Raw genomic sequence first — 17,827 nt, forward strand, 5'->3', positions numbered from 1 at the left:
GGTTTACGAGACTCTGGCCTGAGAGCCTTGGATTTAAAGCCTTGCTATTGTTTTCATCTTTTTAAATTGAAATACTCTAATATCATACTTTCATTCCAAGGTCAATTATGTGTATTCTTCTAAAATTCTAAGGTCAGTTATGTATATATTCCAAAATTACTTTTGTGTATCTATGCATCTATCTGCATAACGTATCATTAATATCTTAATTCTTCTTTTAGTTTCTAGCTCCTCTCTGCCCCAGGCTGAAGTAGGGATGGGTATCTCAAGTTCCTGATATTCTTCCCCGCCTTTATCATCTTTCACATGTAAATTTTTTTTTTTTTTGCTAAGTTTATATTTTTTCATTTGTCTTCATTTCATAATTCCTGACCTCTTCCTATGCCATGATTAATCTTTTTGTATCTTTTATGTCTTATCAAATTTGTGAGTTAAACATCAGATTTGGTATTTGACCTATTGATGGTTAATCTAAACTTTGATTTCCTAACACCTAACCCTTGTGATAATGGTCTCAGGGAATAGTTGTTACTAATAATAACAGTGCCTCACGTTGTATCCTGCTTATATTTTACAAAGCACCTCCACATGATTTTATTGAACCCTCACTGCAGATGAGATGAAGTTCTGGGTTCAGGTAACAAGTAAGCAGTAGGGATGGGAATAGAACGCAAGTTTGGATACTCCTAGTGCAAGGTTTTTGTTTTGTTTTCACTATACTACTTTGTCCCTTTTGCCAAACATTTTGGAAAATTTGTGTTTGTAACATATTTTTCGTGTCTCCTTCTAACTGGACGGTTTTCCTAAGCCCTGGTCCTGTTGCCGAATGCTGGATGAAGGCTTTTAAGATCTGTGCTAGAAGTTAGGAAGAGGGATGTTTTGTTAGTCCCTTGTAACTTCCCTCCTAAAGACTTCGATTACGTAATAGCGTAGGTTGGCTTTAACCTCCAAGCCTGCCTAATTGCAGCTGGCCAGTTGGATTTACATACGTGTGGTATCCCTTCAAATGCCCAGTGCTCAGTAGCAATTCTTAGAGTCCTCCTGGTTTTGTAAGGTGCTGTTCCCAAGGAGATAAGATGTTGGGTTTCTGGACAGACTTTCTTCTTAGGTCAATAAAATGTTTACTAAAAATTGCTATTGTTGGACTTGGAGCAGGTGAAACAAGCAGTCTGCTCCAGCCTCGGCTGCATGGGTGTCTGTGCTTTGTTCTGGGCGTGGGGACCCTAACGGGCTTTCTGCAGAAGTGCGAACTCTATCAAACGTGATTTATTGAGAACAGCTAAAAATCATCCATTCTTCTTTTCTCCAAAGTTTTGGAGCCTCTGGTGGGGCAAGTACTTGGGATTCCTACAGCGACCATTTCACCATTGAGACGTGCAAAGAGACAGATATGCTGAACTACCTCATCGAGTGTTTTGACCGAGTTGGAATAGAGGAAAAAAAAGCACCGAAGGTAACATGAAATGGATTCTTTTTTTTTTTTTTTTTTTCTTCAGTACATGGGCCTCTCACTGCTGTGGCCTCTCCCGTTTGTGGAGCATAGGCTCCGGACGCGCAGGCTCAGCGGCCATGGCTCACGGGCCCAGCCGCTCCACGGCACGTGGGATCCTCCTGGACCGGGGCACTAACCCGTGTCCCCTGCATCGGCAGGTGGACTCTCAACCACTGCGCCACCAGGGAAGCCCGAAATGGATTCATTTTAAAACCCCCACAAAAACCTGGTTATGTGGTGGATAAATAATTGGTTTTTGACCCCCTAATGAGCATTCACTCATGTATTCAATCAGTAAAGTGGTTATTGAGCATCTACTATGGGTCAGGCACTGTGTTAGAAGCTGGGGGTGGATTAGTGAACCAGACAGACGAGGATCCCAGTCCTCATGGAACTCACATCCTAGTAGAGGGAAGAAGTGACAGGGCCAAGTGCCACTGCCACCAGCGACTTACACGGCCCTGATGATTTCTCTCCTAGTCTGTCGTAATCATAATAACCAACATTTATGGAGCGCCTAGACTGCCAGACACTTGGCTAGGTCTCATTCTCACAGTTGTTCATTAGTCCAGTGTGGTCCTGTGTGGTATAAGTATTATTTTTTTCCGTTGTGTTAATAAGCAAATGAACCTCAGAGAGATCAAGTACATACTAACCTCGGTCTTTCCTAAAAGCCAAGTGGCGTAAAGTGAACTTTCAAAAAGCGAGGGATACCTGTAATTGTCCAGAATCACATAAATAATAAATTGCAAAACTGGGTTTAAACTCAGCAAGCTGCACTTTTTCTTCTATTTCATGCTGAGTTACTTTATTATTATCACATTTCATTCCTATTTCATTTTTTTTTTTAAGTTTTTATTGGAGTATAGTTATTTACAATGTTGTGTTAGTTTCAGGTACACAGCAAAGTGAATCAGTTATACATATACAAATATCCACTCTTTTTTTTTTTTAAGATTCTTTTCCCATACAGGCCGTTGCAGAGTACTAAGTAGAGTTCCCCTGTGCTATTCAGTAGGTCCTTATTAGTTATCTATTGTATATATAGTAGTGTGTATATGTCAATCCCAATCTCCCAATTTATCCCCACCACCCCAATTTCATTTTCTAGTTCTGGTTTTCCATTGGAAACTAATCCGGTTGTCAACCTGTTAGCTTCATATTTGTGAAGGGCTTCTTGGGGTTTGCTGCACTTAACCTTAGCAAAATCAAAGAGAGTGGGCATATCTCTGAAATCCCCACGTGGTCACCTGCAGCTTCTGCTTCTCTCTTCTCTAATTGTAGATTTTAGCGGAGACATTATACTTGGATGATACAGTTACTCTAGTTTGTTCATCATCGGTAAAGGAAGAGAAAAGGGTGCCATTTCCTTCAGATTGATCTCTTCTGACTCTTGTCAGTTTTCAACTGTATGGGATTATTTTGTTTGTCTTTGTAGACCTAACCTCTACCTTTCTTTGCAGATGTGCAGCCAGCCAGCAGTCAGCCAGCTTCTGAGCAACATCCGCTCACAGTGCATATCCCATACTGCATTAGTACTACAAGGGTCCCTCACACAACCAAGGTATGAAAAACCAATATGTGCTTGCTGTTAGCAGGGAGAGGGCCCTCTCCATCAGGCTGCCCAGCCATTCTGCACCACGTTGGATAACTCACTTCCTTACCCATGAAATGAGTGGTTGACTAGATGGTTTCTGAGGTCCCTTTCTTTCTCTAAAATACTATGAAAATAAAACACTCTGTGTGGTTTATTGAGATAGACTGTGGTTGAAATATGTTGACATCAGGGCAGCAAATTAGTAATTCAGTTTAAAAGCAGCTACTTGAAAGCAGTATAGATACTTGAAAAAAATGTGTAGATCATCACTGTCCATGTATCGTATAATCAATTTCTATTATTCAATAATAAAGAATAGTGGTGGAATAGGTAACATGGGAATCACCCGAAGGGTACTACATTATTAATTTTTGTTCAGAGGGTCCCATAAAGGTTTCAAGTTTAATAAAAGAGTATTTCTGTATTTCATTTCTCTTGTGAAAAAACATCTAAAGGAAAAATGACAAAGTTCAAGATTTATTCATTCTGGATGATCTTACCATAACCATTTTTGAAATTTGTCAGGAAAAAAAAAAAAAGGAAAATGATGCACATGTACTAAAACTTACACACTGTTCCATGGTTAAAATTAATAAGAACTTAAAAAAGTCTTCAGCCACTGCTAATCTTTTTTTCCCCCATTGGATGAGGCATAAATAAATAAGTAAAAGAGACATATAATACTTTGGTTTTTCTAATGCTTTATTTTTCAAGGGCTATATGGAGGCAAAGATGGATCCTTTCAAACTTTCTATAGTTTCTCACTGAAAAGCCCCCGAAGTGATTATCTTAACAATGAGAAAGGTGATCTTTTGCCTAAAACGATTGACTGTTGTGTGGATTATTTGGGAAATTTGAAGCTTGACCTGTGATTGTCAGCTACATGACATTCTGTATGTTCTGTTGTTACACGGTGACAAGTTGATTCATCAGAGCCCTTGACTTTCGTGGGTCTGCAGGTCCCTGCAGCAGCCGTCCTTCCTGGTGCCGTACATGCTGTGTAGGAATCTCCCATACGGCTTTATTCAAGAACTGGTGAGAACCACTCACCAGGATGAAGAAGTGTTCAAGCAGGTAAGGTTTTGTGCGTTTGCTACTGGAACTGCTGGATTAGGAGCTTCCCTGCCGAGGTAGATTTCTAAAGACACCATATATTGAAAACTTTGGTTCCTGAATTTGAACATGCGCATGTCATTTGCTCAGAGAGAGCTCCCCGAGATTCCTGTCCTGAGGAAATCAGATTGACAGCTGCATTGTTCAAATCATGTGTACATTTCAACTAATCAGTCAAGCATCAGGTATTTTAAACATGGTCTGTGCTAAGTGCTTTGGGAGAGTAGAAGAAATATAAGGCCCTGTCTTTGATTTTAAGAAGCTCTTAACACACTACCAAGAGGTAGCATAAGACGTGATATACATTTGCCAGATAAGTAGTGTTGAAAATTAGTTCTCTGAGTTTACAAAAAGGAGATTAATAAATCAAAGACCAAATTAGCTCAGCTGCAGTTTGCAGGTCACATAAAACCATTGTCTTCTCACCACTAGACCGGGAATGAAGTCTCAGATCTTACTGATTACTTCATTCATTAAGTATCCATACATTTTTGATATCCCATTGTGTAAAGGCAAGTGAAAATGCAGATATGTAATATTTAATAATAAAGCTTAATAATAATAATAACAACTAAAAAAGTTAGTCTTAAAGATTTCTTCCAAGGTAAAACCTTGGCATGAATTTTGATTACTGTTCTGTGGCCTGTGTTGTAAAGTAAGCACTTTGCCACAACAACTTTAACACAGCTATTTCCCATGATGAAAGGATGCTAATGACATTTTCTTACAATTTGTTGATAATCTCTTTTTTTGTTTCTAGAAAGAATAATAGAGGCAATAGCTACAAATGATATGATTCCTTTTCATCTATTTTTTTAAAAACTCTGTTTTTTTATTTATGGCTGCTTTGGGTCTTCCTTGCTATGCACGGACTTTCTCTAATTTTGGCGAACGAGGGCTACTCTTCATTGTGGTGCGCAGGCTTCTCATTGCAGTGGCTTCTCTTGTTGCGGAGCATTGGCTCTAGGCATGCGGGCTTCAGTAGTTGCAGCACACGGGCTTCAATAGTTGCAGTGCGTGGGCTCACTAGTTGTGGCTCATGGGCTCTAGAGTGCAGTCTCAGTAGTTGTGGTGCATGGGCTTAGTTGCTCTGCGGCATGTGGGATCTTCCTGGACCAGGGCTCGAACCCGTGTCCCCTGCATTGGCAGGCAGATTCTTAACCACTGAGCCACCAGGGAGATCCCTAATCTGTTTTTATACCTAATATTATTTTTAACTGTTCATATTGAGGCCTTTGAATTCTCAGAAACTGTGTTTTCAGCAGTTTTCAAAATATTAGTAAAAGAAGCATCCAGGAGTGAAAATCCCAGTCAGTGAGTGTTGTGTATTCTGTATTTGGAATTTATCAACTGCTCATCTTAGATGATGGTCTTACTGACTTATAGGAATATTTTAGGCATTATAGTGAGCTTTTCTTCTCTAGAAAATTAAGTGAACTCTGATGAAAATATATAACTGTCTTGTAAGGTTTAAGTGATACACTATATTATATGTATAATATACATAAAGTAGAATACTTCTACTCAAAAAGACATCACTTGAGGAACCAGAGTAGCTTTACCTGTATGAAAGCCTGGAGATCAGCTAAAAAAGTACGTTATGCCTATTTTATTCATAAAGAAACTTACATAGAGGCTATGAAATGACCTCTATGTGTGTTTTTTTGTTTTTATATTTTAAATTTATTTATTTCACCTTATTTATTTTTTGGCTGCGTTAGGTCTTCGTTGCTGTGCGTGGGCTTTCTCTAGTTGATGCCAGTGGGAGCTACTCTTCGTTGTGGTGCGCGGGCTTCTCAGTGCGGTGGCTTCTCTTGTTGTGGAGCATGGGCTTTAGGCACGCGGGCTTCAGTAGTTGTGGTGCACGGACTTTGTTGCTCCACAGCATGTGGGATCCTCCCGGACCAGGGCTCGAACCTGTGTCCGCTGCGTTGTCAGGCGGACTCCCAACCACTGCGCCACCAGGGAAGCCCTATCTGTTTATTTTTAATCACAGAATTCTGATCCCTTGTCTTTTCTTACGTGTCACCATGTTTCCTCAAGAGAAATGATGAGTGCAGTGGAGTTGCTGAACTGAAAAACAGCATTTTACCTTTTGTCTTAAGAATGTGGCAGATTTGAATGATTAAATCTTTTGAGTGAAATTTCAGTCTTCCTTTAATTAAAGTTTGAGATGTTCATAGATAAATAAACAGCAATAAATAGTAGTTAGAATTTAGAATTGGAGATGAACACTTGGAGCAGTTTTTATCGGTGCTGGGAGGTATTTATTTGAAAATAAAATTATTTTAAAAACGTGTAAGTCACACAAACAGTATAATGTTCGATATTTGAAAAGTATTATGTTTAGTAATATTTTGTCTGCTTATTATAATTTAAACCCTACTTGCAAAACAGGGTAACTCTAAAGAAGTTTTACTTTATAGCGTTCCTGAAAAAAATGCTTAAGAGATTTTTCTAGATGATCAATTGTGAAATTTATCTTTTGTTGATTCTGGAACTACTGTTTTTCCCTCGATTGCAGTTTGGGCATCTCCCACCCCTACACCTAAGCATTTCCTCTCCATTTTTAGCTAGCTTACGAAAGCACATTACTTCTACCCTGATTGCTTGGGTTGCGAGAACTAGAAGGATCTCTTCAAGAGCTGTGTTGATATCTCAAGACACTCTAATACACTTTGTAATGCAGGGCACCTTTTTAATACTGTGCTCCTTAAATGACAGAGGTGTTCCATACGATGGGATGAAATTAGTAGGAAAGAGAATTTTTCAGGTTTTCTAGTAGCTTTTTAGAACACTCCCTTTTTCAACTTGTTGGCATTCAGACTGTCAGCTGTTGTTTACAACATTCTCAGCTTAATGTTATTAGTCTTGAATCCCAACCAACTCCCTAAATGTGCTGCTCAGTGAGTACACTGTGAAGTTTAAACATGAGCTGTGCTGAGCAGATTCTGCAGTGTTCCTGTGCCCTGATATTAATGGTGAGCTTGTAAACGTAAATTTGAGTGCCCTTAGGCCCTGACATCAGGTTGTTGTACTAATCACACCACATATGGAGGTAAGGCATCCTGATGAAGTTTTCTTTTTCAGTTTCAACATTTACCAGCCATCTCTTTGTTCTACATAATTCAAGTTAAGATACTAATAATATCCATTATTGGTCTATTTTTTTTGTTCTCTTCGAAGTAAACGAGGAAAGATGGAAAGAATTAAAGGTGTAGGTGTAGGGGTGGCAACAAAAAATTTCTTAAAACGTTAATAGAATTGAGCAGATATTGGAACATTTAGTCCAATTTCTTTACAGGTTATAGGTGCTTGGTAATCAGAAACATACTCGTTGCTGTGATATGCAGGTTAGAGTAATTTATTTGATTAGAGCAAGGAGCCCGGGAGAGTCCTGCAGCAGGCTCCACATCTGTGAGTTTCTGTTGAATCACGGGGAGTCTTGTCAGAGTTTTAGGGTTCACCAAAACCTATTACTTCTGGAGAATTCAGCTGCCTTACTTTACGGTCAGCCTTGTGAAAGGACAAAGCAACACCCTGTGGCTGGATTCTAGGCTCCTGTGTATGCAAAACAGCTTTTCCTTGGGCAAGCAGTGCAAGTGCCTGGACTTTGCAGATTCGGCACTTTATTTGACATGCCTCCTGTTCTTAAATTTTCTGTAACTTATATTTCTGATTTTTTTTTCTTGTAGATCTTTATCCCCATTTTACAAGGCCTGGCTCTCGCTGCCAAAGAGTGCTCCCTCGACAGCGACTACTTTAAATACCCCCTCATGGTAAAACTTTATTCTTTTCCTTGTAACACATTCAGCAGATGTTTTTCTTCCAGATGATTTTAACATACACTTTTCTTTCAGGTCCATGATCAGCCTTGTTTTCAAACTTAAAACATGAAATCATTGTGTTGGCCGTGCAGAGTGTTTGGTGTGCAGTGAGATGCATCAGTGAAGACAGTTAGCAGCGCGGTACATATTTCACCATCCGAGCCTTAGACAGGAGTCAGTGATACAGTCATTAAAATGTACTTTGCCTTATTCTATAGCTTATGAAAACAATAATCATTGGTGGTCTCCTTCTTGATTGTCCTAGCAATGAGCATACCATATTTGGGGTGAAATTTTGTTAATTTAAAACAAAACAAAACAAAAAAAAGAACTGTGACAGATGCAAATAAAGAAGGCAGAGTTAGATTAAGAAAAGGAATACAATTTTGTCTTTACATAGTGACTTTGCACAGAAAATTGCACAGTGCTTTTCTTGTTCATCTTCCCCGTTTCCTGAGGCTGTACACTTCACTTCAGGCTTTACTTGGAAAACACAAATTTGCTCAGCTCCTCCAGGCACTTAGAGGAAGCATAAATTGTGAACAGAACTATTGGCTAGATTCTCACCAAGGGTCTTCCGAGTTGTGAAAATATTGGAACCAGAAAGAAAATAAGAGGCTGTTTTCTTCTCTGACCTTGCTTCTTTAAAATTTTGGGAGAAAAATACTTTGAAGTATTACTGAATATTTTTCATTCTAAAAGTATGAAGGAAAAATATCAAAACATGAAATTAGTTGACTCTGTATAAACACGACCTTGTGTAAATTGAAGCCTTGGTTAAATTGATGTTTTGCTGCCCATGTTCCTTTTACTCATTCTGCTAACTTGATTCCATCTTACCATTAATTCACTGCTTCCTGAGCGCCTCAAGTGTGACATACACAGAGGACCCAGGAGCTCATGAGATAAGGTGCCTCTCCTCAAGGCAAAAATCAAGACCACAACGATACAGTCAGATAATTACAATCAGTGCCAACACAGAGGTGTATTTGTCTGTTTCAGAAAATCAAAACTGAGCTAAAAGGCTAAATATTAAAGTTAAACATTAAAACATTAATTAATGTTTTAAACATTAAAGCCAGTTAAATAGAAGGTGAAGCAGGAAGTCTTAGTTTTAAAAATAATTTTGAATGAATTTATGTCAGGGTTCTTCCTAGTGCACATGTTATTCCCACTCCTAATGAAATTCTATTAATCCTCGTGCATTGTTCTGTCTCTGGCACATAAAAAGAAGTGGAAAAATCTGATTATTTGAGTTCAGTGATGAAATCTCTTAGTGTACATTAATTATCACTGTATTATATAAATATTCCCTCCTGGAATTGTTGGCTTTTCTCTTGTGGTTTGAATTAGCTTGATGATTCAGTAAGGAGCTTTTAGTGTCAGATATCAACAAAGTGTTCTTCTGGGTCAAAAGACAAAGGCCTCCATTATGATAGACAATAGTTTTATTTTGTACCATTATTGATGCTTGTGCAGCAAAGGGAGTGCACTGAGAGAAAGGGCAATAATTTAAGGCAGGAAGCGGAAGACCGTTGGAGCTAAAATCAGAAAGAAGCATGATTATCCTCTAGGCCAGTGGATCCCAACTTTGCCATACTTTGGAATCACCTGGGGATCTGTAGAAAGTACCTCTGCCTTGCTCTCCAAAGCTGTGACTTAATTCGTTGAGGATGTGGTGAGGGCGTGGCCTGGCATGGGGCTTTCAGAGGCTGCCCAGGTGATCCTAATGTGCAGCTGAGTTTGGGAGCCCTGGTGCTGAGCAGGGAGAATGTTTCCTTCTCAGTGGCTCTCTGAGCCTCAGCGGCTTCTCAGTTGTGTCAGTGCCTAAATGCATGGACTCAAAGGCTTCCAGCAGCTGTTTTAGCAACTCCCATAGCAACATCCAAATCACAGAGGAAATTAAATTCACTGTTAAAATAGTGTTTGACTGTATTACCATGGCCATGGTAAACGCTTTTTATGTGCCTAAGAACTATATTTCCTGATTGTCTTAACTCGAGAACGATTGGAGCGCCAATGGAAAACTTTGAGGTTCTCAAAAAACCAGGGATCTTGAAACCAAGGAATACTTTTAAATATATTTTGAATTTGGTCGCTTATTAAATTTTAATTATTTATAGTCCTGTTTAATACTGGCAAGACTAGCCATCTCAAGTTTATGAAGCATATCTTTCTGGTATAGAAAGATGTTAAATGAAAAAATCATTTATTGTAAGAATACACTCATTTACCTCTGTGTGTATATGTACAAAAATATGTCTAGAAAGCTCTTGGGCAAAATATCAATAGAGGTTAATGAGGGTGAAGTTTATGAGCGACTTGTAGTTTCATTTTATATTTCTGTTTTACCGGAAGTTTTTTACAACGCACATGTACTAGTTTATTCATCAGAAAAGCAGTGAAGCTATTTGTGCTTTGTTGGGAATGCATACCTATTTATAGCAGCATTAAAGCTATGTCTTGATGTTACCCATGGTGGTCAGTTTAGGATGAAATACATGTAAATGACCCTTTCTGATCTTGTTTCTAGGCTTTAGGTGAGCTCTGTGAAACCAAGTTTGGAAAGACACACCCTGTGTGCAATTTGGTAAGTGCCACCCTAATGGACTTGCACATTTTCAGTGAACATGTAACACAGAAGATATTCCTTAAGTAACAGTATCTGAAAAATGTCTCTTGGAGGACGTTGAGATGCAGATGTGAGTAATACACGTGGGTGGCTCTCAACTGTTACATTGTTGTCACCTACGTTATTTCCGGGAATGACATTATTCACTTCTCTTTTGTGATTTTCGGGAGATAAGTATTGTACAGCTAGTACAACAGGTCCTATTGGAAACGTTTCCTTGAGTCCTTTGGTGGTATAGGAATACTTCATTTGCATGATATCAAATATTATCATGAAACATGGAAATTAAAAGTATATCTTGTAAAAATGTAGCGGACCTGGAGTGCTTTCCTTCATCTGAAATGAGAAAAAGTGGACAGGCATCCTGACATATTTGTGACCTTGTGTTTTTGGATGTTAAGTGTCAGCCATTTTGCTGGTGGCTAAGAACCAGCTGAACAGGTCACCTGCCGAGAATTCTTTTTGTCTCATTTTTACATCACTTGCTGATTTAGCAGCTTGACTTGCCTCTTCTGTTTTTTCCTAGGTTGCTTCTTTGCCTTTGTGGTTGCCTAAATCATTAAGCCCTGGCTCTGGGCGGGAGCTGCAGAGACTCTCGTACTTGGGGGCTTTCTTTAGCTTCTCAGTCTTTGCAGAAGATGATGTAAGTACAGCGGCACTTTGCTGCTCTTATGTTCAGATTCTTCCCCAAATGTATATTATACGTTGAATTTTTGCTTTCTCTTTCCAGGCAAAAGTGGTTGAAAAATATTTCTCAGGGCCTGCCATTACCCTGGAAAACACTCGTGTGGTGAGCCAATCACTGCAGCATTACTTGGAGCTGGGAAGGGTAGGTGTTGAGAAAATGAATCCAAAGGATGAATGTGTTTTCAGTTCTGAAAGTTAAAAGCAGCACAATTACAGGCTCATTATAGTGTGATTAAGGTAATTGGGCCCCTGTCCTGGAAAGGAAATAGCAAAGGCTATTTTATTAAAACTATAACTACTCCCCTCTTCCACTCCACATTCTGCTTTCATGCTGATCATCTTGATATAGTTGAATACGGACTTTTCTTCTATCCTTGTAGTCAGGTTCTTCTAAAATGAGTGGACCTGGGAGAGGAGAAAAAGTGGGAAGGAGTTTAGCTTTTCGTAAAGTCAAAGAGGAATAATTTCTTAAACAAAGTTTTAATTTTTTTCTTCCCTTATAAAATAAATTTCAGCAAGAGCTTTTCAAGATTCTGCATAGTATTTTGTTAAACGGAGAAACCCGGGAGGCTGCTCTTGGTTACATGGCAGCTGTCGTCAATGCCAATATGAAGAAAGCACAGATGCAGGTAGGATTCCTGAAGACTGCTTTTACTTATTCATTAAATTCATTCATCTAAGTCATATTTATTCAGAACCTACCAGACATTGTGCTAGGAAATGGAGATACAGTGTTGAACAAGATAGACAAGCTTCCTGCCTTTGTGGAGCTTATGTTCTATAGGGTAGATGAGTAGACGTGTAAATGTTTAATTCTAGAATCGGTGAAGCCAGTGAAGCAAGGTAGAGGACTTGAAAGTAACCATGGAGGCACCAGAAGGAAGGCATGGGAGTGTCCAAGGAGGAGACATTTGATCAGAGGCCTGACTGATAAGAAAGAGCCAGCCATCACAAGGCTGAGAAAAGAACTTTCTAGATACGTGTGAAACACGAAGGTGGGAGTGAACCAGCTTTGGAACGAGCCCCACGTGCAGGCTTTCATGGCTGGAGGATAGTGAACAGGAAGGAAACCGGCGGGTCATGGGCTGGAGGGGTGGGCAGAGGCTCCATCAGGTTGAGCTGATGTTGTAAGAAGTGTCATGAGGAGCCACTGGAGGGTTTTCGGGAAGGAAATCACCAAGTCTGCTGTGTGGAGGATGGGCTAATGGGAGGAGGGGGTACAGGAGCCAACCCGAAGAGACCAGGTACAAGGTGCGGTGTTCCTGATGAGGGAGGCTGGTGGCTGGGACCACTTCACCGGCATGGAAAAGTTAAAAGGGCATCCTTGCTATATTATTATTATTAATAAATTTATTTATTTTTGGCTGCATTGGGTCTTTGTTGCTGCACGTGGGCTTTTCTCTAGTTGCGGTGAGCGGGCGCTGCTCTTCCTTGCGGTGCGCGGGCTTCTCATTGCGGTGGCTTCTCTTGTTGCGGAGCACGGCCTCCAGGCGTGTGGGCTCAGTAGTTATGACACACGGGCTTAGTTACTCCACGGCATGTGGGATCTTCCCGGACCAGGACTCAAACCCGTGTCCCCTGCATTGGCACGCGGATTCTCAACCACTGCGCCACCAGGGAAGCTCCCTTGCTATATTATTAATGAGCGATGTGACATTTCTACTCAGAAGAAAAAGCAGAGAGAAGAGGTATACCATGGACTTGGTATTAGACTGCCTGGATTTCCAACTGGGGTTCCACTGTTTGCCGGCAGTAGGACGTAGACAGTTGCTTCTCTGTGCCTCCATTTCCTTGTTGCCAAGTGGGGATAATAATAGTACCTGACTCGTGGACTTAGTGTATATAAAGCTGTTAGAATCATGCCCAGTACGTGGTGAGCACTCCACCGATGTTAACTATCTTTATTAGAATTATGGTCTTTTTTTTTTGGCTGTGCCACACGGTTTGCAGGATCCCCAACCAGGAATTGAACCCAGGCCCTGGGCAGTGAAAGCACGGCGTCCCAACCACTGGACCTCCAGGGAATTCCCAGAATTGTTGTATTCTTAGAGCAGGATTATGCTATCGCTGTCAGCCAGAGAAGCTGTTAGTCAAGTGGTAACTGTGAAACGAGTTGTTCCGATGCTTCTGAGGGGAAATAAAGAAGAGAAAGGAAATAGCATTTATTGCATTTCTGCTTACCGATTTTGAGGATCTTAGGCAAATCACTTAAATTCTCTGAGCCTTAGTTTCCTCCTCTGTAAAATGTGAGTAACAGTATCATTCAATTCTAAGGGCTATTGTGGAGATTCAGTGAGAGAAAACCCTTCACGTATGGTTAACACTCAACAAATCGCACCTGCCAGTAGAGTGACGATGGTGGTGCTATAGGTGTCCCCTCGCTGACTTCAGGATGAAAGTTTTCTCTCCTTTCTGTACGCTTGTGCCAAAATTTCTGTTCAGATCATGATTTTAAATACTTTTCTCTTTCACAGACGGATGATAGATTGGTATCTACGGACGGATTGATGCTGAATTTCCTTTGGGTGCTGCAGCAGCTAAGCACAAAGATCAAGTTAGAGACGGTCGACCCCACGTACATATTCCACCCGAGGTGTCGGATTACTCTTCCCAGCGATGAGACGAGAGTGAATGCAACGATGGAGGACGTGAATGACTGGCTGACTGAACTTTGTGAGTGACATGTTCATTAGGTCGTTAAAAGCTGCCCTTCTTTTATTATTTTTTTTTGGTTCCCCCACGTGGCACATGGGATCTTTGTTCCCAGACCAGGGATCGAACCCACGCCCCCTGCATCAGAAGCATGGAGTTGTAACCACTGGACCACCAGGGAAGCAGTTCTTCTATTTTCTTTTAATTACAAAAAGTAGAGTAGATACGCATTCTAACAGAAGGACCCATTTGGACTCAGCATCATCCCACAGTGTGAATCTGACACCAGCTACAGCGTCCCTGTCTGTCACCTCCCAGCGTCCCACCCCCAGCGTCCCACCCCCATCCCTGGGGCTCCCTCTTGCCCTGTTCCTGTTCTCCATCATCAGTGCCAGTTTTCATTGACTCCTCTCCCCCTAAAGCTGCTACATCAGACTGTTATGGGAGTATCAGGAGGAGAACTTTAATAAACATCTTAATAGCAACGCTACTGTCTTACTCGTTAAATATAAGGAGACTGAGGCTCCAGAAAGTGCTCAGCTCACCTAGCCTGTCAATCAGCGAGTTGCACCTGCGGCTCAGGTGTGCTGAGCCGAGCCCAGGGCTCTGTCTGCTCCACCACACTCCCTGATCTGGGTCCATCCTTCCCGGTGTTTAGTTCGGTTCCACTTTTTCTTACTTGGCAGTAGTGAGGGAAGCAACCTAATTCTTTAGGGAATTTCTGTTCCTCTCAGGCAACCTGATTTCTGATAAGCCAGGCTCCAGAATTAGGATCTGGGCTCCTGGGGCCAGGCCAGCCCGGGTTGGGGGTAGTTAGAGGGTTTGTGGAGAAGGTCAAGGGGGTCCCCTAAAGAACAGGCTGCCCAGAGGACGGCTGGAGCTAAGGAAGACGCTTTCTGAGGAAGGGCCCTTCCAGAGGGAGGGCCTGTAGGAGAGGAAGAAGAGAGCCTACCCTGCTTGACCACAGCTGCTTTCCCGGCTAAACGCAGTCGTGACAGAGAGGTAGAGGGGCAGAGGGAGAGAATGCAAAGGAGTATAGATGGAGAAGGCAGAAAAGAAGGAAAGACACAGGCAAAGGGAAGCTTGTGATGAATAAAATGTATCTGAGAGACCGGTGATCAGGAAAACAGAAAAGTAGAAATCCAAGAGAAATGGGTACATATTTTATGTTGCAAAATACTGGGTTTGAAAGTGATTCCTGAGTGAAGGAAAATAATGACTTTCTGGGCTTCCCTGGTGGCTCAGTGGTTGAGAGCCCGCCTGCCGATGCAGGGGGCACAGGTTCGTACCCCGGCCCAGGAACATCCCATATGCCGCGGAGCGGCTGGGCCCGTGAGCCATGGCCGCTGAGCCTGCGCGTCCGGAGCCTGTGCTCCACAATGGGAGAGGCCACAGCAGTGAGAGGCCCGCGTACCGCAAAAAAAAAAAAGACTTTTCTGCTTTTCCATTTCTTTGTTTTGTTACAATCCCTGAGAATCTGTCAGTACTGGGAATGCTATTCATTCACCCAAGTGAGCCACATCCAGCTTATGTGGAGGGGTGGTTCTCGGCTGCACCAGGTGAGAAGTTAGAGTTTACAGAGTCTAGGAAAAATAGAAAAATTTATTTTGTTTGGATGCTAATGACTCCTCATAAATTGTTACTACCTCTCTAGAAATACATTTATGAGCTAGAGATATGCAATAAAAATTAATACAATAAAAAAAGAAGTTCTCTTTTGGATTAGCCAACATCAAATAGATACGTAGAACAAATGGGAGGAAATGTGCTGTTCTGGGTTTAAATATGTATGTGTATACAATAGAAATGATAGCAATGACTTAGTTATTATGTAGATTTTATATATGCCAGTTAAAATTCTCATGAAATCTCTCATAGATCTTGATGAGTTGATGGAATAAAAATACGAATATTTTGAAAGTGCTATGATTATGGATCTTTTTCTCTATATTATAAAGCATGTTATTAAAGTAACTATACTTCAATTTAAAAAATTTTAAGGGGTTTCCCTGGTGGTGCAGTGGTTGAGAATCTGCCTGCTAATGCAGGGGACACGGGTTCGAGCCCTGGTCTGGGAGGATCCCACATGCCGCGGAGCAACTAGGCCCGTGAGCCACAACTACTGAGCCTGCGCGTCTGGAGCCTGTGCTCCGCAACAAGAGAGGCCGCGATAGTGAGAGGCCCGCGCACCGCGATGACGAGTGGCCCCCGCTTGCCACAACTAGAGAAAGCCCTCGCACAGAAACGAAGACCCAACACAGCAAAAATAAATTAATTAATTAATAAACTCCTAAAAAAAAATTTTTTTTAAACATGTTACTTAATGACAAACATAAAAACCATATGACATTTAGTTTTAAACATTATAAAATTATTCATGGAGTAATGTAGAGCTTCCACCCTTCCCTGGCACGAAAAAGCCGAACAGAGGATTTGACCCAGCCATAAAAGAGAGAGAAATTTTTAATGAGTTAAGAAATGGAAAATATCATCAGAGATAATATATATATATCTTAATATATAAACATACTTTTTATAGTGGGAGAGAAAATGAATATGTAAAATAAAAGAATGGGAGAAAATATGTGTCACATAATTGATAAAATCATATTCAAAATGCAGAACTGTTATAAATGTGTAAGACCAAAACCAAATTCTACCAAGAAACAGTTGTCTTTCGTTTGGGGGGAAAAAATATAAGCAGTATATGTCAAATAAAATACACTTGTAGGGAAAATATACATATTTGTAGGAATTAGGTACAAATTGAAAGAAATTCAAATTAACGTTCTATAACTACAAATTATTCAAAAACAGAGTGATAAGATAGAATATGTTTGTAAATAAATAGATGGCATTTTATCAATTAATTTAGTCTATCTAAAGTGAATTCTGGTGATTCATAACAAAAATCTGTAATACTGTCTTTCTCAATAATTCCACTTCCCAGAATATGCTCCCAAAGCTGGCAAAGGAGAGGGGGTGAGGGAGTAACTTGTTATACATAGATCCTCCCAGCACTGTTTCTAATAGAGGAAAATTAGAAACAACAAATATGTCCAACAGTAGGGAAATGGCTATGGAATCTGTAGCTTATTTACATAATCTAATACCATTTTGAGGTTTAACAATGATATTTGAATAGTAGAAATGATTCTATAAAATACACCAGGAAGACACATCACCGAAGATTGTTGGTGTACATTTGTATAAACATTTAATTAGATGGGGCAGAGTACCTGATCACACATGGAGCTCAGAGGAAGTCTGTTTTTCTTATAACATTACCTAAGCCTAATTTTTTTAATATAAATTTATTTATTTATTTTGGCTGCTTTGGGTCTTCGCTGTTGCGCATGGGCTTTCTCTAGTTGCGGCGAGCAGGGGCTACTCTTCGTTGCAGCGCGCGGGCTTCTCACTGCAGTGGCTTCTCTTGTTGCAGAGCATGGGCTCTAGGCGCGCAGGCTTCAGTTGTTGGGGCACGTGGGCTCAGTAGTTGTGGCTTGCGGTGTCTAGAGCACAGGCTCAGTAGTTGTGGCACACGAGCTTAGTTGCTCCTCAGCATGTGGGATCTTCCTGGACCAGGGATCAAACCCGTGTCCCCTGCCTTGGCAGGCGGATTCTTAACCACTGTACCACCAGGGAAGTCCCATTAATTCTAATTTTTTAAAAGTGTCCTTGGGGGCTTCCCTAGTGGCACAGTGGTTGAGAGTCCGCCTGCCGATGCAGGGGACGTGGGTTCATGCCCCAGTCCGGGAAGATCCCACATGCCGTGGAGCGGCTGGGCCTGTGAGCCATGGCCATGGAGCCTGCACATCCAGAGCCTG

At 41.0% G+C, this 17,827-nt stretch overlaps 1 protein-coding gene across 4 annotated transcripts in view; it reads left to right on the forward strand.

The window, feature by feature from the left end:
• UBE4B (ubiquitination factor E4B) overlaps positions 1 to 17,827 on the forward strand; it is a 111,215-nt gene that overhangs the window by 52,652 nt on the left and 40,736 nt on the right. For all 4 annotated transcript variants that reach the window (XM_079946267.1, XM_079946268.1, XM_079946265.1 and 1 more), the window contains 9 exons: positions 1,312 to 1,453; positions 2,956 to 3,056; positions 4,049 to 4,163; positions 7,898 to 7,981; positions 10,563 to 10,619; positions 11,188 to 11,304; positions 11,392 to 11,490; positions 11,864 to 11,977; positions 13,823 to 14,021. In XM_079946267.1, the coding sequence (XP_079802393.1) occupies positions 1,312 to 1,453; positions 2,956 to 3,056; positions 4,049 to 4,163; positions 7,898 to 7,981; positions 10,563 to 10,619; positions 11,188 to 11,304; positions 11,392 to 11,490; positions 11,864 to 11,977; positions 13,823 to 14,021 (1,028 nt within the window). The remainder of the gene's footprint in view (positions 1 to 1,311; positions 1,454 to 2,955; positions 3,057 to 4,048; positions 4,164 to 7,897; positions 7,982 to 10,562; positions 10,620 to 11,187; positions 11,305 to 11,391; positions 11,491 to 11,863; positions 11,978 to 13,822; positions 14,022 to 17,827) is intronic.

This window comes from Stenella coeruleoalba, assembly GCF_951394435.1.
Source record: "Stenella coeruleoalba genome assembly, chromosome: 1".
Taxonomy (NCBI): domain Eukaryota; kingdom Metazoa; phylum Chordata; class Mammalia; order Artiodactyla; family Delphinidae; genus Stenella; species Stenella coeruleoalba.